General features: G+C 31.7%; 1 protein-coding gene across 5 annotated transcripts in view; it reads left to right on the top strand.

Moving 5' to 3' along the window:
• The first annotated feature begins 245 nt into the window (after positions 1 to 245).
• Positions 246 to 27,579, top strand: part of LOC144834790 (complement C3-like) — a 57,731-nt gene continuing 30,397 nt past the window's right edge. For all 5 annotated transcript variants that reach the window (XM_078689734.1, XM_078689733.1, XM_078689732.1 and 2 more), the window contains exons 1-3: positions 246 to 461; positions 9,550 to 9,722; positions 26,401 to 26,660. In XM_078689734.1, the coding sequence (XP_078545860.1) occupies positions 388 to 461; positions 9,550 to 9,722; positions 26,401 to 26,660 (507 nt within the window). In that variant the 5' untranslated portion in view covers positions 246 to 387. The remainder of the gene's footprint in view (positions 462 to 9,549; positions 9,723 to 26,400; positions 26,661 to 27,579) is intronic.

The raw sequence follows: 27,579 nt of genomic DNA, 5'->3' as shown, positions 1-27,579 counted from the left end.
AATCTACAAAAATAAATGTTTTAAATTATATAACATGATTAAATTGATCAAAATTCTTGTAATTACAAACTTCAAAGAAACTTTACTTCATGAATGTTAATATCTTCACCTGATTGGTCCATTTTGATACATCACCTAATAACAAAGTACTCAACCAATCATAGAATCCCAGTCACACATGAGCGCTTTGTCACGCTTCAGTGAATCTGACTTGTATAAATCCATTTTACATAGGTGAAGTAATCTTATTTACAATAGAATCGTCTAAACTGAACCTTGACAAGTCGTTGTCTCTTTGGATTTTTTATTTGATAGTGGTTGTCACTTTGATCTACATACAATAACGCTTGGTATTTCTGTGCAGTTTATATAGAGTTTGTTTTCAACATGGCCTATTCTGGCCCTTTATCTCTCACTTGTTTCTTGTGTCTTCTAACATTTTCAACTGGTACAATACCCAGGTAAGTTTACTAATCAGTTGTCCTGCCTAAGGGCATTATACCGGCATGATGTTATAGATAGAGGCTGGCTACAGGTTGTAATATAACTTTACGTGGGTCTATCGTTAATTACCAGCTCCGCATGACATTCATGTTTCCACATTTCTAATTTAATTTCTGATACAATTTTCTTTTTATAGAAAAAGGTGAAATTACTAAATTGTTAACTGTTTGAATTTGAACGTTTGGGTAATCCCTAGTACTATTTTAAGATATTAAAAAATGTATTTTTTTAGTAAAGGAACCCTATATTTCCTCAAGTCTAAAAACGATCCCCTTTTTAACAGTTACAGTACAAAGAAATCTAATGAAATACGTAACTATACATTTTTTTTATTTAAGCCTCAATTATCTGTATTCAATTTTTATTTGAACTTGATAGAATTTTAAAAATATGATTCACAAAATTACCTGGCCTTGGCCTCTCATTTTCCAGTACATAACAAGTGTTGTTACAAATTATGATAAATTATTATATCTTTTTACAATAAGACATAATCTACAGTACTTAGGTAGGAGCCAGTAAGGGCGTTTTGAAACTGCCCCCATCTGTGAATTAGACTATACAAAATAGGATTGTTTATATGAAAAGAAAAAGATAATATTGATAAAGAATGATATTATGTTGTATGTTTTGTGTAGATTGTACTTTAACTATGACTTGTTTACCTGTAAAAGCTAAATACATTTTAATTTGAAAAAATATTTTGTATGCCAGAATAATTGCTGTACAGTATTCATAATATTGATTGGCTCTTCCTTTTATTCGTTCGATTGTCACCATCAATAATAAATACTATTCATTTTCTTTGATCATCCAGTACTGTTGAAAAAGGATAGCCCTAGAAATGATATTCAAGATCAGGGTTAAGATGACTATGAGATCTAAACAAACGATGGCTTATTAAATCTAGTTCGGTCACTCCCACAGTGAAGCCAAAACCTGACCGCTGCATTTCCCCCTGCTAAGACCTTTACAAGCCATTGAGATTCTTATCTTTAAAATACAGATACTGTATTTAGCATAATAATCTCTAAATCTAAACTTTTCTACAAACAATTAATTTCTCTGAAAAGAACTGTTGAGTTTCTTGACGTTTCGATCAATATGCTTTGATCGTCCTCAGGAGTGAGAATGCAGAAAGTTCAGGAAACTGGGAAAACTCAACAATTCATTTCAGAATTAATATACATGGTGTACCGCAAACTTTATATCAGCATTTGATTTCGCCATGCAAACCTTCACACAATAATTCATTTCTCCTTAAAAAAAACTTTAGTGTTTAATACTCTATTTAAAATCTAAACGTATATTGATCAAAAAAAAAAAAATGTACTTTAAATTAAATATTAAATATTATAAAATGTTTTTGTAATACAGAAAGCAATGATTTACCACATTTATTCCCAAAAAAACTGTCAAATCTATTTACCATATTTATACTGTAAATTTATGTTGAAGAATGAGTTACATTGTGAACTATATATGTCAATGACCTAAACAAATGTCATATCAATCAATACCGCTACATGAAAATATGTTTTGCAATGTTTTTATGCAATTTTCTATAAAAAAAAAAAGTGCACATTTTTGTTTGTTACCATGTGTTATTTTTATACATGATGTTTTGGGTTTTCAATTGATTAAAATGTCAACTAAAAGTGACATTGCTTGTTTATTTATGACAACTGTATTGTCAGGTTATTAGTGTTTTATAATTTCCTTTATAAACCACATTTATCCTGTATTGGCACCTAGGACTATATTAAACACTCACAGTGTAACTATTGTATCCCGCTATCCTATTAGAAGAATGCCCTATTCATTCATTTATCACTGATCTAATCATAATTCCCTGTCATTATGATCAATATTAAACGTTATAAATAATATAGATAGTCATACCCAAAAATACCAAAATGACCTTTATTATTGTCATCAGTGTAATCAGATGCAGATTTAGAAATGTCTAATTATAAATTGATATTAACAAAAAATGAATGTGAATTTTTTTGAAACTTTATTTATAGTAATGTGATCAAATAAAACGTCCAGATATCGGATGTATTTTTAAACAGGTGAATGTCTCATTTATTTTCTAACTGGACTTGAGCTACTGTATAAAGAAATGATGTCCGAATCCTTTGATACCTCCAATATAGTTTTTATTGAGCCACGCTTTTTATAAAATCATATTTTATCATTTTGTGATCATTTACTAGTGTTTATGATGATATGAGTTATGCCAAGTAGCAACAAACAGGATTGCATTCTTTTAGGAATTCAGCTTTCATCAATTTAGATTAGAATGAGATAAAGGTAATTAAGCACGCAATTACATTTTAAGAGTAAGAGATTTACAGTTAATTAAACAGGAAATTTGCTCTGTTTTAAGACTAAGTACTGTATTCCATGACTGATAGAAATCGCCAGTAGGTTTCAACGGTCTGATTACCTTTCAAACTAGTTTCTTTCAATGAATGTCCTTATTATTAGTCAGTTCAGTAATTGACTTAAAAACTCTGTTGCTTTGGTTTAGGAGATTATGGTATAATTCTGAGGAATGTGACAAACTGTGAGTGATATCAATATTTTGATTTGGTTTATTCTTGTTTATTGAAGTTGATGAAATACAAATACTGTACAAGTATTTGGGAATGGAGTTGTAAATTGTCATTAGAAAAAATCCTGACGTGAGAGGACTTGAACCCAGGACCATTAGATATCATAACCACCAAGCCACAACTCCACTATGAAAACATTTTTTTGGGGGAAAAAAAATGTGGAAAATGTTGTCTATTAGCCGATGAATTACAATTACAGGTCTCTGGAAGTGGAGTGGAGTGGACCATTGGATTGGTAGCCAAGAATCATAACCACCAACCCACAACTCCACTCCGAAAAAAGAATTTTTTGGGGAAAAAATGTGAAAAATGTTGTCTATTAGCTGATGAATTACAATTACAGGTCTCTAGGAGTGGAGTGGAGTGGACCATTGGATTGGTAGCCAAGAATCATAACCACAAAGCCACATTTCCACTCCAAAAAAGAATTACGGTATTTGAAAAAAAAAAAAAGTTTTAGGGTAGAGTTGCCTATGTTATGTGATGTTTCACTTCTTGGTAAACTAAGGGGCTCATCTATAAAGTTCTAATGGGAAGGAAGTGACGATAGTGAGTTGTTCTGTTGGGGTACACCGCCCTGATTGACAATAACAAGGTATTATAGTTATAAAAGCATTCAGACAAAAATTATCCCTACCCCTATTTACTCATAACAAAATCTCAATCAGTAAAGCAAAAAGTAAATTGGGACTGGATCGTTTTAGAGGTGTTTACCACCTGTTGGTCCTATCCTTCACTAATTATTGTGTTTTGTCTTTTCTGTATTTTAGTAAGAAGTTGAATAAATAAAAAATAAAGCCATGCCAAAATTATGGATAGAATACATATTTTTTTATCGAGATTTTCATTTTGTGGCAGCTTGAGAAACGAGTATTAATAAAGTTAACAAAACCAGAACTGTTGAAAATAATATTGACATTTGCCATTTAAATTAAAACTGTAATTCTGTCCGATGTTTGTGCATTATTTTCAACCATTAAATAACTAACTGGTAATATCATTAATATCAATTTGTAATATGATATTAGTTATTATTATAATGGATTGAATTCTGACGTAAAACGAATGATATGTCCATCAAAACAGTAAACATGATACATTATAAAAATTGTTTACTTGCAAATGTCTAATTAAAAGTGATCGATAAATTCTATTTCAAGGTAATTGTAAATAATTTTAAAGAAATATGATAATATAGGACGGCATCAGTAATATGAAATCAGTTACATTTCTTTAACAATGAATTATTTTAAAATAAAAGTGATCGATAAATTCTATGTCAAGGTAATTGTAAACAATTTTAAAGAATATGATCATATAATTTTAAAAAGGACGGCATCAGTATATGAAGTCAGTTTAATTTCTTTAACAATTTTTCTAATTAAAATGAATCGATTTCAAGAAAATTTTAAACAATTTTAAAGAAATGTGGTAACATAATTGATGACAATGTCATCCCAACTTATTACAGCACCAGTTTCAGTTACTGCAGTAACTACATCTTTTAAAACCTTACTCCAGTGACTGGTTCATTATGTCTTCATTGAAATAATGTAATATTACAGTAAAAAAGTAAGGAACTGCAGTAGTACAAATTACAACAACATGATCCCTAACAAGTGAGTGTGTGCAAACACCAATAGTTTTTAATCTTAAATAATTAATGTGACAGATGAATTAGTTTTCTGAAGAACTTGTTAAATTACACAGTAGCTAATTAAATAAACTAAATAGACCTGCCTGTTTGCTATTGTTATAGAGGAAATTATACAAGCCACAAATACCTTTGTAAACTAACCTGCCTCCAGCAGTGCGCCTTATTTACACCTCCTCTATACAATTATTATTTTACCGGTATTAGCGGACACTGTTTGACTCTTCTAAGAAATTGACAGCAAAGTCACACTTTCATATCTTTTCATTTTCTTTTGTTATTTATTACAATTAGCATTCTGTCACCATCATTCAGAACAATTACGTCGAGTGAAATATAAAAAAAAAACAATTAAAAAATCTAGGTTACCTCCACCACTTCAGAAATAATGTTTACAATGCCACAAAAGGATAATAAGTGTTATTGTATTATGTAGCATTCATCTTGAATTTAAAAAGGATTTTGTAGCATTGACACCATCAGAATGCCATTTGTGTGGAGTACCATTAAGAGAAGTGTTTATAAGAGGGTTAAAGGTGTTCATACTTTGCCCTCTACTCTTGTAGCCAGGGTAATCTAGTGAATTGTGTATGAATGATTCTCACACTATTAACTTTAAGCCTGGTAGAATGAAGACATAATTGAGACGAGGGAAAATTGTGAATGTGAGGAAATGATGGGAAAAACAGATAGGGAAAGGTCACAATATTTTTTTCTAGGCCTCACTATTTTAGTATTTGATCTATAAGAGAGGGGGGGGGGAGGGGGGGGGGTGGGGAGAGATGGCATCTGCTTGGTTTTTGCTATTATTTAGTCATGGGATATCAAAATGATCAGATGTGCATTGGGTAAAACTACATTTTTAAATCACCCTCAGCTAGATATCTTTCCAAAAGTTTAACTACCATTCTTAGACCTAGTAAAATTGAATAACTTAAACCTATACATAAATACTGTACATTAGATTGAGTAAATTATTTCAGTATTAATTCCTGGTCTGAATTATCTCTGATTGGATGTCTAGTGTCAGTTGGTAAGAAGAGGTCATCGAGCAATGACAATTCATTTTATACTCATTGTTAAAGTCACAAATTGGATTAGCAAAGACGAGTCAAGTAGAAATATAGGTATCTTGTCTCGACAATGGATTTTTAAAAAACAAACAAAAGAGTTATTGATGCAGTAATTAACATTACTGTTTAGCAACCCATGTGTTGGATTGACTTATAGGTAATTTAGATGTTTTACTGTGATGTAATGAGTGAGTGAGAAAACAACATCTTCCAAAGAATGTATAAGAAAAGTTGAAATTTAAAGTGTTATTAGTATATGTCTCATTTTCACCATACATAGACAATAAAACAAGAAATTTTAGGGAGTTGCTCAAGACGAAATAAAAATATGAATTCAATAAATGATTTTTCTTTATTTTTTCAAATTGAGAATTAAGATCTCAATTTTCCAGAAGCTTGTCTACTGGTCAAATAATTCAATTTTAAATCACAATATTATTGCTATTAATAAGATCTCAACAGGAAGTACTGTAATTCAGTTGTTCAGGAGTTGCATATTATACTAAAATTATACTATAGATTTGTATCTAAATTTAATTACTAAAAAATTTCAAATAATCTTATAAACAAGAAATATTCCTTTAAAAAAAACGCTGCTCATGTCAGGATAACTACCGTCTACATGCATGATCTCCATATTTATCAGAAAATGTTTTCATAGACTCCCTTTTCTCAGACGTTCTTAGGGGTGTTCGCATGGCCAATCCGAGTTTCCAAATACCCATTGTTCCAGCCGTAGTAAACTATAAACTACCTCATGGTAACAATTTCCTAATGCTTCCGTTCTCTTGAATATAACTACCTAAAGAGGGGTGTGAAAACAGTAGGTCAATGATGGTCAAAGAATGATATAGTACTTTAAGTTCTTTATTCAGGTTTGGTGTTACCACATTTTAAGGAAGTCAAATTCTTTGTTAGTATTTACTCAGGAATGGTGTTGTTACCACAATTAAGGAAAGAAACAGAGTTCATAGGACTCAGCTCAGGAGTGGTGTTACCACAAGTGTGCCACAGGATTTATTACCTGTTGCTGCTCCTTAGTAATGATCTATTTGCAGAGTATGTGATCCCATCATCTCATTCTGGTAAACTAAGTGGGGGTCTAACATAATTAAGTTGGTATGGTATTCAGTACTTACAAATCTGTTGGAGGATTACTTAACATGTAATGCTGGGCTAAAGTTCAATTAATCATGTTTGAATGATAATCTTTGGAACATGTAGGGATAAAGAATTGTATGTGTATTTCTTCAACCATAACATGTTTGGAACACACCAAGACACCAAGTTACATACAGTATGACTGAAGTTTGTGTATGGTCTCATGCTTTGTAAATTATGTCTACATATTCACCTCTCTTTCCTCACCCTTCTTGTCACTTCTGCTTGACTCCTCCTATCACCCCTACCCCATCCCTCTTATCTCCCTTCCCCATCCCTCTTATCATCCCTGCCCACCCCTCTTATCACCCCTGCTCCACCCCTCTTATCACCCTGCAACCCCTCTATTATCACCACTGCCCACCCCTCTTATCATCCCATGCCCACCCCTCTTATCACCCCTGCCCCACCCCTTTCTCACCACTGCCCCATCCCTCTTATAACCCATGCCCCACACCTTTTATCACCTAACAGTCAATATCCTCACTCTTTGCCAATCTTTGTCACATTGCTGTTTGTGAATTGACGTTTTTACGTGTCATCTGTGTTTAATGTTTATCAGTAGCCACACCTCATTTACTACTGTACTGCCGTGTAGAGTAGGAAAACAGAAACTAAAGAGAAAGTACGTAAAATGTTAAGTAGGAAAATAACAACTAAGGGACGTTAAGTGATATGCACCCAAGGGAAGCAAAACAGAACAGTAGCAAATCCCTTTTTACATTTCTATATTAAATCTTTTGTTCCTTTGGAACTTACTATTTAAAGTTAACAATATAGTAACATCACATACCTATTTGAATATTAAGCAGTATAAATTTTCAAGAAAACCCTGAAGCCGAGAATAAACGTTATAACATATAATAGAATAATGTAATGTAAAACCATTTTATTCTCCACAAAACAATACACTACTATACCACATTTCGTAGAAACACTCGGCGCATGTTAAACCGTCGATAAATAAAAGATCAAACAAGGTCAAATTGAAGTTGAAATAATAAATAGCAGTCAACCTTAAATGTGGAAAAAAATAAAACATGAAAAACACAAAATTTAAGAATATTTTGATGACGAAATCAGCAAAAATTTGCGAGTCTAATTATCTATTTAAAAGCCCATAAAATGGTAAGTGACAAGAGACCTGTCAAATTGTATTGGCATTCTAACTACAGAGTAAATGAACTTAATTCACCTATGAAATCAAACAACTAGTGTACATATATATACTATGTAAACAGTTTAATCTCTGATGTGTATCCGGTACTAGAACTATTCATAAACATATGAACATTGGATTATTATATATTGCACAGTATTTTCACTTTGGACAGAAATCATATGTGATACACAGGCTAAAGCACAGAAGCTATCTTTTTTAATGACAATTTCAAATACTATTACTAAAGCTCTGACTACACTATCAAACTAGTTTGAAAAAAAAGTGTGATGTGCCCAAATATGGTAGTGATATGCTTATTGGTAGGTAGTGATATGACATCATCATGTCCATATATGAGCACATCACATTTTCTTTGTCAGATGAAGTTTTATAGTGTAGACAGAGCTTAAGACAAATCCATACAACTTTATCAGCCTCAAAAGGGCTGAATATGATTTGGTACATAAAGAGAAGAAATCAGGTTTTATTTAGACCAATGGTTACTTTTACTGAACATTGCTACCCAGAGAATTACCATGGTCTCGGTAAAACTAACCACACCAATCAGAACGTGCAACTCAGGTGGGACCTTCACCATGTGATTCAAGTTAATTCTTGGTAAAACGCATGGTAAAACTGAACCGCATGAAGGTATCAAAGTGCGAACAATAGTCAAATTTACCAATGACCTTTGGTAAAGTTACCATGGTTAAATACCATTTTTTAAGTCCATTGCGAACAAGGCTTTTAAGACTTTTGATCAGATCACTGTTAATTAGTTTGCCTGAATATCACAGGTAATACAAAGACGACTACCGTATTTGAACAAAACTTACACTTTATCCAGAATATCTAAATCCAGCGTGCGACTGATTGCTTAGCTTATAGTACCGTATTTTTCTATGAAAACTGAAGGACAAATTCATCTTTGTTGTCTAAAATGTTGCTTTGACAAGACAGTGTCTATAATTGTACTAAAATCCCCCTGTCTTATCCTGTTAAAGTTAATAGTTAAGTGATGCGTATGTGTTCAGATAATATTAAAATGACCCTGACAGTGAAATCTTGATGACAATCTCACTTGGAAGGAACTATACATCGGCAAGGTCAAGTTCATGATTTCTTTAAAAATTATTGGATGGAAAGTGATTTCTTTTTGCTGCCTTATTGTATTTTAAATGTTTTCCCCTATTTTATTGGTTAAAATAACATTGACATCCCATAATATTAAGCTCTGTCTACAGTACACTATCAAACTTTATGTGACAAAAAAATGGGAAATCTATATTGGCATTTTTTAATTGACCAATAATGACCCCAACAATCACTGTACAGTCTAAACTTTTGAGATAATGTTATTCCATTTGTTTACAGACCGACTTTATTCGTAACAGCGCCAAATGTGTTCCGTATCGGTGTTGAAGAAACGGTAGTAGTAAACGTATTAAACGTGAATGAGCCGATAGACGTCACAATCAACTTACAAGACCGGTCAAACGGCTCACCGCATGTCTACTCACATGTCATCTTGAAAGGAGTTAAGCCAGGTAGGTTGCAGCTATATAACTGTCAATCATGTTGACCAGAATGGTGTAAATAGGTTAATCTCATAGGATACTTTATATTCAGAATTTTATATTTCTTTTAGCCTTTTAAACCTATTGTATATTTTTGAACTGTAGTTTTGTTTGAGAAATATGTTTATGAAATCGTAAAATCGTTTTAACTGAAAATTTTCGAATTGAGTTGTAAAGGTCAAACTCACCAGTTATGAGATGCCATTCCTCCCTATTTATTAACCTAGCAAAAATATTCCCATTTAATAACAGCTTACAATTATCTACACGTTTATGTACTGTAAACTATATTGATGGAAGATACTCAGGGGGGGAGGATCCAGCATTATAGATTAGGGGCGGGTGGATGCTAAATATTTCATAAATGATTTAAAAATGATACGTCGGGTTGCACAAAAATAAAAATAGTCATTATTATATTTTAAAAAGACATGGTCGTTCAATTTGAGGGGGTGGGGGGCGCTAAATCCTGTTTAGCCCCACATAAATCCTGGCCTGATACTATAGTAAATGATACTATTAATGTATGATATCGAATATAAAATGTTTGTTTAAAGAGTACAAAAGGGTATAAAACGATCCTGTATGTTAAAACCTGTACTTTGTACTTCATGGTACATGTGAAATAAACCATATGAACCAACTATGTTTTGAAAAACATGAATGTTAATAACATTCTCAGATAAACCTTGAACTTACCAGTAAGGTAAGAACAAAATTCCATGGGCAAATAAAACAGGAGTTTTTGCGACCACATAACAAGCATAACAATGTTCTATAAACGTGTACAGTACATGAAATTGTAGCAGCATTATACAAAGGTATTGAACCAAATCGCAAGAGATACTTCATCACAGTGGGACTCACGCAATGAATGCTCTATTAAAAGTTTCTAACAATAGCTTAGACAATTCTGAGAGAGTAATTAGATAATGTTGCCCTTTGTGTGACTGCAGAAAGTTCTCAATTTGAAATCAGAATTGTGTTTTGTGATATTTATATCATTCCACCATTACCATGTTCTGTTTAATTATGAAGAAAAAAATGACTCCGTTGTTCAAATATGAATGAACTTGTTAATTTAGCAAAAACCTATTAACACATGCCAGTTTTACCATGTTATATAAACTCTTTAACAGTGGTCCTACAGTACTTTCACAGATTCCTAACAATGCCTAGTTGTAGACGCATTACAGTGCACATTTTTTAGAGGATTAAAACTATTATAATAAGTGAGCTATATAATAAAATACACTAATGCATATAATCCCTGTGATTTAAGCATGCACAGTATTAAGATGAAACAGCCTGTCATGAAAAAAAAGTGAGGCAAGCATGATTATACTTCAAATAGTAATAAATAATCGTTTATGACACCATTCAGAGTCCCTTTACAAATAATTATAAAAAAATGTATAAGCATTGTAACTCGCTGGAACCTTACTGTATCTCTTTTCCTTTTCCCCTTCCCACCTTATCATCATGTCTCTTTTTCTCCCTTCCTCTCCCTTTTTCCCATCCCCTCTCTCTTCCCCATCTCCTCTCTCTTCCCCATCCCCTCTCTTTTTCTCATCCCCTCTCTCTTTCTCATCCACTCTCTCTTTCTCATCCCCTCTCTCTTTCCCATCCCCTCTTTCTTCCCCATCCCCTCTTTATTCCCTATCCCCTCTTTATTCCCTATCCCCTCTTTATTCCCTATCCCCTCTTTATTCCCTATCCCCTCTCACTTCCCCATCCCCTCTCTCTTTCCCATCCCCTCTCTCTTTCCCATCCCCTTTCTCTTCCTACTCTCCCATAAGGTTTATGTCTAGCTATGTGGGTTATATCCGATTCTAATATGCCAATTCACATCCTCAACAACGACTGATAAAATATGTTTTCATAAGTTTTGTGTGTTCTGAGTTGCATCATTCACACATAATTCTTTTAACATGCTATTTTTTTTCGTAATGTTCACCCTAAATATAGTACACAGTGATGTTAGGGAAGGAAAACTTGAATTTAATTCCTTTTCAGTTATTAATTATAGAAAGACGGAAAGCGTAAAAACATGAGAGTATTTGATAAGAGGTTCAATCATTGAAACATGACGCTTGTATTACAGGTTCGTTTACGTCATTTTTAGCTTTCTGAGAGGCAAACCAGTGGGTGATAATAAATCAATAAAAGAAATAAAACAACTCCTGGTAAGTCGACGGTTTTGTGTGTTAAGTTCAATGAAAGAGAAAATAAGTTCAGTGAGTTTATTATAATTGGAATGCTCTATTTATTTTTATTCCATGTGTGTGTATGAACGAGTTGAAGACTCAACTACTCATGGTTAAATATACATGTCAGTTCATGTGTGTGAACAGAGTTGAAGACTCAGCTACTCATGGTTAAATATACATTTCATAGTCCATGTGTGTGAATAGAGTTAAATACAATCAGCTACAGTACTCATATGGTCTGTAGACTTCTGTCCATGTGAGTCAAAAAACCAGCTACTCAGTCCATGTGTGTGAACAGAGAGTTGAATAATCAGCTACTCATGGTCGGTAGACTTCAGTCCATGTGAGTCAAAGAACCAGCTACTCAGTCCATGTGTGTGAACAGAGAGTTGAATAATCAGCTACTCATGGTCGGTAGACTTCAGTCCAAGTGTGAGATTAGGTCTAATATTTATTCTATATTCATCATCCCATGTGTAATGAGCTGTAAAGGCTAAGACCTAGGCTCTAGTTAATAGGGTCTCACTTGCTTCCAAAGTTTACATTATAGACCTAGTTTATTTCTTTAATTTATCACATGACTTCAAAATGTTAATATTTACTGTGATTTGTAAAACCACAAAATGTCCTGGAAGTCCACAAGGTAGCAATGTCTCCTCCTACACATGGACGACATTAAATGAACAATTTTGCTGAGATTTTTCATTAGGAAAACCAGTATTAATCCCAAAAGTAAACTAACATAAACCACAATGACTTTTTTTGTCATCCATGCTTTACTGAAGAAAAACCATGCTGGAATTTTGCCATGAGATAAAATTCAAATAAACTTGATGTCAATAAACTGCTTAGGTCACGTTTAAGGTGTTTGCAGTGCATTCTTGTTTGTACTAACAGCATTTTCCATTTTTTTCTTTTTAAGGGGCTTGAAAATAAAACAGCAATGTTGACAAATTCATCTATTCCTAAAGCCCAACTTAACCCATAAAAGTTTCTACACATCTAAACAACTTCCTCAATATTTAAAATATTTTAAAAATTGGTTAAACTATAACAATGTACAGTTTGGTTCTAATTGACAGTTCAATTATACATTGGTCAGGGATAGTGATAACAAACAAGTTTTAATCTCTCATAATTTCATTTTTAATCCATAAATTGGTTGCAATTATCTGAGTGTTGTTTTTATTGAGCGTTGATGAAAATAAGGTATAAAGTATATTTACTCTATAGTATTTATACAATTTTCTGTGATTCAAACATTTTAAACACATTTTATTTTTCTTGATGTACTTTAGGTCACTTTCAACGACTCTAAAATATTTTCTTTTGAAGAAAATGTTTCAAAAGCAAACATCTTATGAATATCATTAATGTGTAATTTAACATCAAATTAACTATGTCATAAATGTTAATTAGAAAAAGCAAAAAGACAAATAAACGAGGAAACAATAATTGAAAACATTCTGCAAACTTAAAGTTGTTTAAAGAATCTGCTGGGAAGATAGGAAGATTTTATGTGGCTTCAATTGAAATTGAAAAAAAAAAATCTAAGACAGGAAATTAAAGATTACGATCACATGACCTTGTCCCTCGTTCATTTCTGAACCCCCACTAGTTGTTAGTCTCATGGTTATGTCCCCTTCTTATCAGTTACCAATGTGATTTGGCAGCGTACTTGATGATGGACTGTGAACTAAGCTGCATTTATGTTACTCTATCTCTCTGATAATTATAATCGGCTGTTTACAATTACCAGTTTAAATTTCAATTTCAGACTTTTTATGTCTGGTATTGAATAAGTCATGGATATAGAATGTTATTATCGACTGTGACAAGTTCACCAACATTTTTTTAAGGTCCCAAGCTTTAAAAAAAAAAATTGGCGTAGGCGTATTGACTTTTAATTTTCTCCGTAAACAATTGTTTTGTATTGTATTGTATTGTTTCTGTTCTGTTGGTACCACTATTGTGTGAGAGAGAAAAAAGCGTGCAAACAATAACTTTTCTCTTAAATACATTTGTAGCAGTAGAACACCTACTAAGGGGACACCTTTGAAACCCTACATACTGTAGTGTCCTTAATAAGGGTGTCCCTTGAATAGTGATTGCTCACGGTTTTTTAAAACGTGCTCCCCTTTTTGATTCACATGAATGTTTCCCTTTAATTTTAGGATATCCGCTGAATAGGGATGTCCCACAGGAAGGCTTACTCTAGGTTGTCTTTGCCATGTTTTCCCACAATGCACCTAATTCACTCATAAACATCCCTTTTTTAATGTTCTTTTCGTAATAAAGACTTTTGATACAGGTACAATAATCTTTACACTCAAAAAGTTCCTATAAATATCAAGCTGCTCCCATCAGAGCCTAGTCAAGAGAGACTTTTCTGTTTTTATACGATTGAGACATTCTGTCGTATACACTTCCACCTCTGGCCATTAGAAATTGTAACTCTCTGGGGTCAAAATTCACCATATCAGAGAACATAATGACTACCTTAAATGTTATTGTGTATGACATTTCCCTTCTAATTAATACTAGTATACAGACATGTTCATTACGTTATTGTGCAACAGTTTTTAAACACTGCTTGTGTTTATTTGCATATTCTGTATGTACAGCACTTTGTGGCATTATCATGCAACCAGAAATCGATAGACGAATGAGATCGCTTGGTGGCAGCACTCTACACGATGAAACCCTTTAAGGGAAGAAGAAAGTTGTGCCATCCACACCTGTGTGAAATTCAGCTAAGTAGGCTGTGCAAGTCATAAAGACAAATATTATTACAGTATTTGTGTGTCTGTGCCTTTGTTGATTAAAGTGTTACTGTCTGTCTGTCTGCTTCATGATTTAGTAAAAAGTACATTTTATAAGTATTTAGGTGGGTCTTTTCTGACTAATGCCATACAATTCCCAAAAGCTAATATTTTCACGTTTTCCCATAGTATTTTTACCTACTTAAAGAGTGTGTGATCCTTGATTTGATCCTAAATTTCTTTCATAAATATTTATAGTGCGCTTTTTACTTGACTAAACATCAATATAAATTATGAAAACCATAAATACATGGAGAGTGTGTGATCTATAATTCGACTATTAAAAAGTATATTTAAAATTACTTTTACAGTAGTTACAGTAGTGTGTTTTTTGATTGACTAAAATTTATACAAAATTGTGAAAACCATTTATCATACATTACAATTACAGTGTTCTACTAGTTTTTTTAAAAAGTAAATAGTGTAGGGGTAAACTATGACGTTTCCTATAAGGTTTGGTTAGAACACTCCAACCGGATTATCAGGACATCATCATAAGACAATCCCATGGGATCTTAGGGCATACACCACACGTTGTCACATTAAGCCAAGTAAAGAACATGACATGTTCTTGGAAGGTGACAGGTTTTTACGTCAGCAAAATAAATAATAGTTTTGTTGTACAATGGATGCATAAATACACAAGTTGTACATTTATAGTTTCAGCATAAATCAAAGCCTAGAAACCTGCTGTAGATTGTTATCAACTCACAACCCCTTGTTAATAATAGATTATGTATTTTACTGTGCACCCTAAATCAAACTATGTGTATGTATATTGATCAAACAAAGTGATATATTTACATAACCTGTTTTTTTTTTTGGATAATGCTTATCAGAAAGATGTTTTGTCCAAACTTTCATTTTGTTTTATGTCTTTTTTTTGATAAATATTAATATTATGCCATTGAAATAATATTTTGATCATGAAAATACCACCCCTTTTGAGATTTTCCAAAACTTCCAGTGAGAGTGAGTGTGTTTTATTTTTCTAGATGAGAATAAAGCTCTGTCTACACTATCAAACTTTATGTGACAAAAAAATGTGATGTGCCCATATATGGACATGATAATGTCATATCACTATCATATTTGGGAAAATCACTACCATATTTGGGTACATCACACATGTTTTGTCAAACTAGTTTGATAGTGTAGACAGAGCTTTAAAGTATTGTTCACATGGCAATGATTTGAACTTCAAATTGTTACATTTATTATGAATTAATATGAACTAGTTTCTAGTCACTTGATCAATCAATTAATCAACTTTATTTCCATCAAATGATAACAGATGAGGGAGATACAATGAAAATCAAATTGATACACTAGTGAAATTGTTCACACAACGTTCCTCCTCACACTATGTGGTATCCACTACACCAAAAGATATGATTTATCATAGTGGCGGTTGTTTGTGTTGCTCTATTTTTCGGCCCCAAGTATTTTGGTTGGTATGGTTGATTGTAAAGTCCCTAAATAAACCGGTTATTCTGAGATGGGTTTCCCCAGTACATTGTTTTAGCATCTTAGAAAATTTCATTCTGGATATATGCCCAAGGTAAAACTATCACACACTTCCTGCCATATGTAATAATTTATCAATTTCCTCCAATAAATTTAAGTACAATACTGGTCACGATTTCTTATCCATGGGTTTTTTTGTCCGACTGAACTTGAGGCTATCATAAATCTTAAGATTTAGAACTTGCCGTGAATTTGATAATCTGATGAAGAGGTGAATTTGACACAGGTTTAAGGAACTTTAAACATAGTTATTTGTCAAGAAAGGAATTGGAATGAAATTTATGTGTCATAAAAATTTTTCTTAAATGAAACATTGATACATGCACGCTATGAATGATTCATAAGAACATTATTAAATAGGAATGGGATTGACAATCATGTTGCAAGGGTCATGGTCCAGGGGTCGTGATCCAGGGGTCAGGATCCAGGGGTCGCGTCAAGGGGAATGCTTAAGAACTTTAACAGTTAGCAGTAATGTAGTGATCAATATTGATAATAAATCTCATTACATATCTGATGGTATAAAATGGCTTGGGATTTTACGTGTTAACAGGTTTCATTATAGATAATGTACTAGGCTTCTAAAAAAATGTATTACAATTTTATATTGCAATCTTAGAAATTATTAAACATTGTCATAGAAATCAAACATGAATTTATAATATTCCATTCCATCAAGGCACTTGAGGTGATATTCTTGTGTTGCAAAAACTTTGTTGATCTAGTTTCACTAGATAGTTTCAGCAATATGGACCATTTTTTTACGCATCCAACAACGAGCAACTTGCCAATTACAAGATGGATAAACTATTTTATAATTTATCATGCTTATAAACTAAGTCTCATTTGAGGTTTAGGGAGTGGAGTTGAAAGAGTTGTGTGCTGGTACTTGGTCAGGATTGAACCCTAGACCCTGGGATTGGATTACAAGCTCCACTTTGGTTCTAAACTGTTTATCCTGTTTTTAAAACCAATAAGTTTATAGATTTACATTAACAGTGGTATTTAATTTGGTAAATTATTGATATTTATAATTTATTAATAAATCAATATTTCTGCATTTTTACATTACACATTCACTTTCGAATAATGTTTTCAATTATAAATATAAAAAAATGTGACATAATTAAATCACATTCATCGTTTAACATGATTGATGTGTCAAAACAGATGATCTTAATTAGTGTTAATAGGCTAGTTGATTAAAGGGAAGGAAGTGGACCTTAAAGTAATTAGTACACATCTAAAGTACACCACATTCTATGTATTTGATAGTGGCGCTGTAGATTGAACTAGCTTACCATCCAGGGTTTTGGGTTCATGTCCTTATTTAGGTCAGTTTCCAAGATTTTTGTTAAGTAATTAGTAAACATCTAAGTACACCACATTCTATGTATTTGATAGTGGCGCTGTAGATTGAACTAGCTTTAACGACCCGGGTTCATGTCCTTATTTGGTAATAGTTCTAAGAAAGTTCCCACAGACATTATAGTAACTAAATATAAAAGCAGATAATACAGTGACTGTATTATATATTCTCTTCCTGTAAGTTACTTTAAATTTATAATTTTTAAAACAACGTCGGGATAAAATAATCTATTTAAAACTTAATGTGTTTTTATTTAATACAGTTTTCTTAGAAGGCATAAATTAGTTTTTTTTGTCTCTTCCTGTAGAACTATAAAAGCAACAAGTTGAGTGGAACAGAAAAAAAAGCAATCCCAGTCAGGATAAAATCTATTTAAAACTTTAATTTGTTTAATTTTGTATGTCAAATTTTCAGTACAAGACATGCAAGCAACATGCATTTTAAATTAGATTAGGATTTTATTGCCATTGGGAAAATGTGACCTACACCCTATATCAAAAATGACTATATTACTAAATAAAATGTTTTTAAAAAAGAAAACTATTACAAATTTATTCACATTTTAAATTTAATATTCACATTTTTTTTTTCATCAGCAAGAGTTTTGAAATTAGTTTTAAATATCTTATTGCACAGATTTCCCCTTCCCCTACCTACAAAAACTCCCCAAAAAAAACTTGATGTTCAGAATAATATATACATTTTACTAAATAAATGCTTTCTGAAGATGGTAACCCAAGAGGCAAATTTAAGAGAAAAAAAATGTTTGCATCCCACAACCCCCACCCGCCTTTTGCTTGCAAGAGGTGGCAACACAGTAGCACGTGTTAATACCATTCATCATAGATTTAAAAGTCCCTAAAATAATGTGGTTGAAACCACAGTATAATTGAACTTATGTTTTTCTCATTTAGATCCTTTTGATTCACATGTTAACATAATATTATTAATTCCCGGAATAGGGATTATTTCCTTTCAATATACCGCAGATAAGGTAAACGTAGTAGCTTTTCATTAGAGTCCGGGACCCTAGATTTTCAGGATCTTTTTAACACATTAAATTCAACAGGCAGCTATACAGATAAGAAACTTAGCAACTTTCCCATGTTTTTAAACTCTTTATTATGAGTTTGCCATGAGTAAAGTTTATCATTTGGTCGTGAGAAAATCTAAAATCCTGGTGTTTAACCAGCTTGAGATTACAGGGATATTAAAAGCAGTTGGAAGTGTCAAATTTCGTATCTAGCTAACTTTTTAGTGCCCCTACCTTCATACGAAAAGGTATAGTCTATTTCGTGCCTAGCTTACCTGGATAAACCAACAATAGCCCATGTTCTCCATGTTACAAAAAAAAATGATGACAGTGGTATGTTGGAACGTTCCCACATGAGCACTTGGTTGCAGACTAGTCCATTATTGTACAGGGGTGTTCTAGGAACTTTTTACTTTTGTATCTAAGCCCTTCCTCTAGAGAGCATGGGCTATTGTCGGTTTGTCCAGGTAAGCTAGCACTCATAGACTACTAACACCACTATTAGTTTGTGTAATTTCCATTTATCTAGAAGAGCCTGCTCATCATCATACTGTACTATAACACCACTGTGGTGTGTATTTTCTAGTATAAATAAAATGCTCCGTTTTGAGTTACTGCAGTAGTAATAGATATCTACTGCAGTAAATTATTCATTTCAAAACTAGAGCATACAATCTACAAGTCATTGATACGCGACAACATTGTCTAATTTGTAAAATTGCTACGTAAGAATCAACACAAAACAGTATAAAGGTAATACCTATTTGACATAGAATTCGCCGATATTCTCTGAAGAATTTTAATTTGAGATTTAAAGATATTTCCTGGATTGTACTCTCACAGGATTTGTCCGTCTGATAAATTAGATCAAAAGATCATGAAAATTCTTGAATCTAATTGTTATTAGCCATTCAAAATATCAAGTTGTTTGCAGTTGTAAATTGTGCATTCTGTAATTTTACGACAAGGCAAAGAAAATATGTCGTGCCAAATGAATTGACTAAAATTTTAATGCCGAGTTTGTTGAATTGGAAAGAAACAATGGATTTATATAATGTGGATAGCCGCGCCATATAGTCTGAAATTAAATAAAAACACAGATAAACGTTAATACAAATTGTTTTTACAGAAAAATTATATGAAAGGAGAAACTGAAAGATTATTTTTTTATCAGAATATTTTAAAAATAAAAACGGTTTCATGGCAAAGAGTGAAAAAAAAACTTTTTAATAGTAAGTCCTCTTTTTATCCAAATTTGTTTATTTAGATTTAAAAAATCTTATTGTAGAATACAGAATTTACTTTAAAAAATACTTCCTTATCTTTTTTTTTTTCATATTTTTGAACAAATTAATTAATTTTTACTGCAGTTATTTTAGTAACTAAATTATTAACTTGTTTTATTATTTTAAAAGCAAACACACTAAAACATACACACACTTTACTGTAATGATTACTTTATAAACTTCTACATTGAAACAAATTAAAAATCATATGCTTAAAAAATGTATTTACTGCAGTAGAGTAATTTTCATATGATTCCTAATTTTCGCTACAATTATTAGGAAATAAGTGGTGAATGAAATAAAGTTGAAAAGTTATGATATTGTATAGAGTATCCAAATGAACTGCACATGTAACTTCATTCCAAAATACAATTAGTACTCGACATTTTTAACTGAATTTTTTGTTTTCTAAAACTGATTGCTATTTTTAATGTATATTTCAATTACTCTTTGTCTTTATTTTATTATGTTTGTTATATTTTCAATTACTGTACCACTTTGGAAATCAGTGCACTAGTACTGAAAGTGCCTGCAGAATAAAGAAAGAATAAATAAATAAATAAATATTGTAAGAAGATTTTTCCAACAGCATACAGCCAATTTTAAGCTACAGTAGATGGGTGTTGATGCGTGTGTGACGGTTACTTTAAAATTGTTGATATGCTATACTCTATACACTATTGTTATGGTATTGTACATGTTAAATAATAGGTCTTACATTACTATATTTTCATACCCTTGAAATGTTACACATTCCACAAAAGGTTTTATTTATATATATATTAATTGTTCAAATTATGGCATTATATAATAATTGAGGGCCCCTTGATTGTCAGCAATCATCTGATTAGGATCAGTGCCACGTCCCTCTATACATTTGGTTAAATAAAAGAAATAAATTAATGGAATGGGCCTCTTCCCTCATAAAAAAAAAGGTACTCCCACCTCTAGTCCCCACCCCCTCATCTTATTGGCTATTTAAATTAATATTCAAAATTATGTTTTAATTTTAAGACTTTTCATGGTTTAATTTAAAAACCATATTTTGATCACAATTAACAATAATATAATAACTTTATTGTATTGGGAATTTCCCTCCTTATTTGGTATTAATTTATGATTCATCATTGTGAGATCATAATTATGACAACAATTGATTCAGCATAATAAACAATCACAACAATTATGACATCATTATTGTGGTTTCATCATCATTTTTTGTACATGATTTTTGATGACTCATAAATTACTATTTTGTTTTGTATTTTTTAACCTTGACACTGAAATCCAATACATCAGGTTTTTTTTCTTTGCATGTACACAATTTTTTCAGTTAAAAGTATAAAAATCATGGTTTTTCAACGTTTGTTTGCGGTAATGCTCCAATTACACAGAAATTGATATAAGAATCTATTTCAACTTGACAGGATATGATTAAGTGAGGTTTTTTAAAAAAAAAGATTTTTCTAGAAAGATGTTAAAATACACATACTCTATTTTTTAAACCAAGACTATAAATAACATTCTTTGTAATGTAATATCCAATCAGATGAGTTGTACCTTAAATATTTACATAATATAAAGCTGCTTCTTAATTGGCTGATTTGATTACTTTAAAAACCTCACCTGATAATATGATATTTGAATTTCATATTTAACAATAATTTAACATAATAATTCATATGCTTCCCAAATATCTTGAATATTTAGCTTTATGATTGTTGGTGACAATTAAAAAAAAAATGTGTCTACATCATGAATCATGATAAATTAAAATAGAAAGGTTTAATTAAGAAAGTTATGTAGATAGTTTAACATATCTTATCGATGCCTCCACGCATCTCCAAGTTGTCTAATACTTTAAACATTACCATAACTTTAGAGGGAACTCCAATCCTGTGATGTACTCACTCAGGCTGATATTTACCAGATGAATTAAAAGTATCTCAAGTGTCTGACGATAATCAGACTTCACACTGTGATCATAAAGATATCCACTATTTATTCTTGGCTTATGGTTTCGATGATGCGAAGAGTTTGCTGGAATTTTAGAAATTAAAACTGAAGTGTTTCTGAAAGTTAACGGACTGAAATACCATATCACGACTAGTATGTTCCAAGTGAGTAATTGGTTGCTTCGTCAAGTGAGGATTATCACAGTCGGGTCTAAATCAAAAGCAGGAAGATTTTTTTTAAATTGCTACATTATCTAGCTGGAATTAAACCTGCGTCTTTTTTATTCTATTATATCTAGTGACGTACGGTCTAACAGTAAACTTAAAATATTGCCCAGTCTAAGATGCTATACTACTTCACATTTCACATGATGAAGTCATATAACTCTCATATTTGGGCATATCACTACCATATTTGGGTACATCACACTATTTTGATAGTGTAGACAGAGCTTTACTCAATGAAATGTATCCACTATTAGAGTTGCTTTATTTCTTACAAATCAATCAGTTTAACCTTGTTTTCTTGAAAACTTTCCAACATATTTTAAGTAAATGCCGGATGACAAAGTTGCGCAATCGTGGGAAAAGTAGCTAGTTAAATCCAGTTAGCATGCGATATGCTTTATAGTTTGAAATAAAAAGAGTAAAATAAACCTGTAAAGACAATGATTTTGGTCTTAAGCTCTGTCTACACTATCAAACTTAATGTGACAAAAAAATGTGATGAGCCCATAATGGACAGTAAGTGATCTGAAATTGTAGACATAAGGGGAAGGAGGTGGATGTGTTACTTAGTGGTTAGTTAGTAAATAACATAAAGTAAAGACCATTTAAGCACAGACAATGTCTGGATTCTCACACGTTAAACACAAGAAACTGACTAAAGCCTTGTCTACACTATCAAACTTTATGTGACAAAAACTGTGATGTGCCCATTTATGTACATGATGATGTCATATCACTACCATATTTGGGCATATCATACTTTTTTTTGTAGACAAAGCTTTAGACAGAACTAAAATTATTGAGTACGTGGGTATCCTTTTTTATTCTTTATATTTGATACCAAGACGGTTCCCATAGAGAACCCAGTACAGCACCATAATCAGCACATCAGCAAACGTCGTCTTCTACCATTTTCAAATAGTTTTTTATTGTGTAAGTGTGTATTGTATGTACACTGAACCAACAGCTTTATCTCCCATCCGAAAGACGAGGCAAATTATTGAAGGGGATACAAACAAATGCCACAGACAGGTGTCGAACCCATGCCTCTCACATCTTAGGATAAGACAGGCAGCCCAACATTTATGCCCTTGTAATTAAATGATTTCCGGTTAAAGGACTTTGAAACATGTCATATACTAACTATACGGATCAGAATATTGGCACATTTTTGTTGAATTATCACGTCAAAAAAGTTAAAGACCTTGGAATAAAGATTGTTTAAAGACATTTTTGTTTTACAAAAGTTTTATGAGAATAATAATGTTATAAAGAAACAATTTGTTTTTCAAGGATATTTTTGTAGGTGTTACATTAACTCTCAAGGATGTATGACTATTTAAAACAAATAAAATGAAATAATAATGCCTTTATTTAAGGTTGGCACGTTATCAAAACTCAATAATTTAATAGTTAAAATAGTGTGGTGATTGTTTTGTCAAATTATAATATTTACAAGCCCACTGGAGATCAAAGTGTTGACCCATTACAAATCACCTGACCCAGAAAACATTTAACAGGTAGCTCACAAATCAGTTATTTTTTAAAAGTTTATAATTTAGTTGTTTTTTTAATGTCCGGGTGCTTGACCCAAGAGTGAACACTGTCTAAAGAAATGTGTTTCACTTTATAATCCGGGAACATAGTTTACTCATAGCTTTGAAACGTTTTAGAAAGTTGTTGTGCCCCGCATGACCTAAAGACATAAATTCTATCAGTACGAACAGACTTAATAGAATAGTAAAATGTACATTATTATAATATGCAAGCCATACATTCTATCAGTGTAAACATGCCCTTATTATAATCCTAATAGTAACATGTACATTATATGCAAGCCATAATTTCTATCAGTCTGGACAGGCCCTTATTAATAATCCTAATAGTATTATAGTAACATGTACATTATATGCAAGCCATAAGTCTAAGCAGGCCCTTATTAATAATCCTACTACTACTAGTAAAATGTACATTATTATAATACTGTATGCAAGCCATACATTCTATCAGTCTGAACAGGACCTTATGAATATTCTTAATAGTATTATAGTAACATGTACATTATATGCAAGCCATAATTTCTATAAGTCTATTAAAGCAGGCCCTTATTAATAATCCTACTACTACTAGTAAAATGTACATTATTATAATACTGTATGCAAGCCATACATTCTATCAGTCTGAACAGGACCTTATGAATAATCCTAAATAGTAAAATGTTATTGTTAGATTATATTGGTTTTACATCAATAGCATATTGTAATAGTTTACAGCTTTCTGTACTGTATTAAATTTGTCTAGTATCATAGGCAAATTCTGTAATACAGTGTCACTTTATGTATCACATGTGATGCTGGTATCATATAGGCCATACAGCTTCAGGTGCCACATGTGATACTGTGTGCCACTGTATTACAGAATTTGCCTATGATACTTTACATGCAGTATGTGGAAAGAGAGAGGGAATCAGGTGATTAGTTCATGTACACGTTTTGATTGCTGTACCCACAATAATAGGCCATACAGCTTCAGGTGCCACATGTGGTACTGTGTGCCACTGTATTACAGAATTTGCCTATGATACTTTACATGCAGTATGTGGAGAGAGAGAGAGGGAATCAGGTGATTAGTTCATGTACACGTTTTGATTACTGTACCCACAATAATAGGTGAACACATTGACAGTACATGTTGTGTCTAATTTTCTCTTAATTTCCATGTTATTAAATTCATTTCCATTCAAGATAAAAAAACATATTTGATGAAAGACCTACTTCATTTTTGAACTATTACCTTGAAAAATAATTGTTATTCTTAATATCGAAAGTTACTCCTGTTATTGGATACGTTGAAATAAGGTAAACTTTTTTTATACAAGTTTAGGATAAAAATAGTGTTGCCAGAATTGAAACGGAAGGCAATAATAACTTTGTTACCTTTTTCATTTTGTTCGAAAATCAACCATTAATTGTTTTACATTATCACAGTATTTTAGTTTTATATTAATCTAATTTGTTCATTTTGCATTTGTTTTTATGTGTGATCCACTCGTGATATAAGTGCTGCAACAGTGATAAATATATAATACTGTTACTGTGTTAGTGCCATCACATTAAAGGAATAAATAAGACCTTATAGTTTTTATACTGTTCTAGTAATTATATAAGCTTGTCATGGGCTTACCTAAAGCTCTGTCTACTCAACCAAACTTTATGTGACAAAAAAAATGTAAATGTGCCCATATATGGACATGATGATGTCATATCACTACCATATTTGGGCACATTACGCTTTTTTTTCAAACTAGTTTGATAGTGTAGACAGAGCTTTAGTGCCTTATTTTGCATGAAAAATTAGCAGTTATTCTGCAGGTGTCAAAATGGTATATAATTAATAATAAATTTTCATTTTAAATTTTGAATCAAATAGTGTACATGTTGCTTTTTAACATTGACCCCAAAAGAAAAGGTGAACTCAATAATCCTAATATTAGTCTGTCAGGTACCATATGACGTTTGCATACCTTTACCTAGCACACCTGGTAGTCTAAAATCAATCAAAACATGTGCTTCACAGAAGCAATTATGATATATAGCGTTGGGATATCAAAACAGAACAAATTTATAGAAAATTAATAGTCTCATGGGTAATGGAAACTCTTGAACTTCTGTCTTCTGTATGTCATCCATAAACAGAAGGGGTATATGTTTTAATATACACAAAAGTCAAAAGAACATAGAAAAAAAGTGTACAATATATATAAGTATGTACAGTTAGTCAGTTTCTCGTATTAAAAAGATGAGAATCCAGATATTGTCTGTGCTTACATGGTCATTGCTTTTTGTTCTTTACTAACTAACCACTAAGTAACACATCCACCTCCTTCCCCTTATGTCTACAATTTAAGACCACTTACATTTATACTGCTAAACCTTGGTTCCCACTAGGATGCAACACAAGGACGTAGACGCAACACAAGCGAGTTAACCAATCACACGCGACTGTTTGAATAATCAATCTCTTGTGATTGGTCAAATCACTATGCGTTGCATTATGTCATTGCATTGCGTCCTGGTGGGAACCAAGCTTAAGTATCCGTTACTCTAGTAATCACAATTTATTGATCTTTAGGAGGTGTAGATGAATATATTAATAAAAATTGTTTAACCTGTAACATTTCATAATAAAGTTTTAATATTTTCTTTTCTCTTTCTTCAGACAAACCTGAGAAAGTATCGATAGGACTAAGGTTTGACGACATACCAAGCTTGACCCTTGAAAGTCAGTATGCATATCTTTTTGTGGAGTCAACGTCCAGCCAGCTGGACATACCGTTCAGAGAGGGAAAAGAAGTTCTTGTTACGTATAACAGTACATTTGTATTTATACAAGTCGATAAACCCATTTATAATCCTCAACAAAATGTATCTATGCATATTATTCCAGTTGGATTGGACTTAAAACCATCTAAAGAACCTGTAAGTAAATATAGAAATAGGATATAGTACCTTAATGTCAAAATTATTTTACTGTAGTTACTGCAGTAACTTACTGCAATAATGTATTATTTTAGTTTGTTTCAAGTAGAATTATGATGCAACAAATTGTGTGTATTATTATATAAAAAAAATTTGCAAAATAATTACATAAACATGTTATATAAAGAGTAAACGAAATGTAGATACTGCAATTACTGCAGTAGCATACTTTCAGGCATACTATATGTTTTGGTTGACTTTATAGATGTTTTTAGCATCCATATGCATCCATGCACCTCAAGTTTATCTTGTAATTGTATATAATAAATATTAGATAAGATTAGATAGACTGTTGATATGCATTTGTTTATGTTGCTAAAAACATTGTAAATCTTTGTATTTATTCAATGGAACTTTAGAAAAAGAATTAAAAAATAAAAATAAAAATCTATGATCTTCAGACCTATAATTTAACATTTTACACTAATTTTTAATAGCATAACAACATAATCATATCCTACTGTACGTTAAACTTGAAATGAAAATTACACTTTTATTATTTACTACTTTTATTAGATATTGTAGTAGTAAAGCTCATTATAGTTGTTGTTTATACTAACACATAATGGTGTAAAACCCCTTGAGATTTTAGTCAACTTTCCACAAAAACACATTTTTACAAATTATGCCTTGGTTTTAGATTATCTGCAATTGCAATATAATATGTGAATATTATTAGGTTTATCCTATGGTCAAAAAATGTATTTAATTTCCTTTTCTCCATGATTCGCAAAGTGACATAACTGAACAATTCTTTTGATTTTATTCATAATAAATGTGTAAAATTTAATATAAATAATTCAATTTCATAAACAATATTATTAAATATAAAAAAATCTAAAATAAAATGTTTAATTAT

The sequence above is a fragment of the Antedon bifida genome, chromosome 2 (assembly GCF_963402885.1).
Source record: "Antedon bifida chromosome 2, ecAntBifi1.1, whole genome shotgun sequence".
NCBI lineage: Eukaryota > Metazoa > Echinodermata > Crinoidea > Comatulida > Antedonidae > Antedon > Antedon bifida.
The sequence above is the reverse complement of the archived record's forward strand: the minus strand, read 5'-3'. Positions and strand labels throughout refer to the sequence as shown.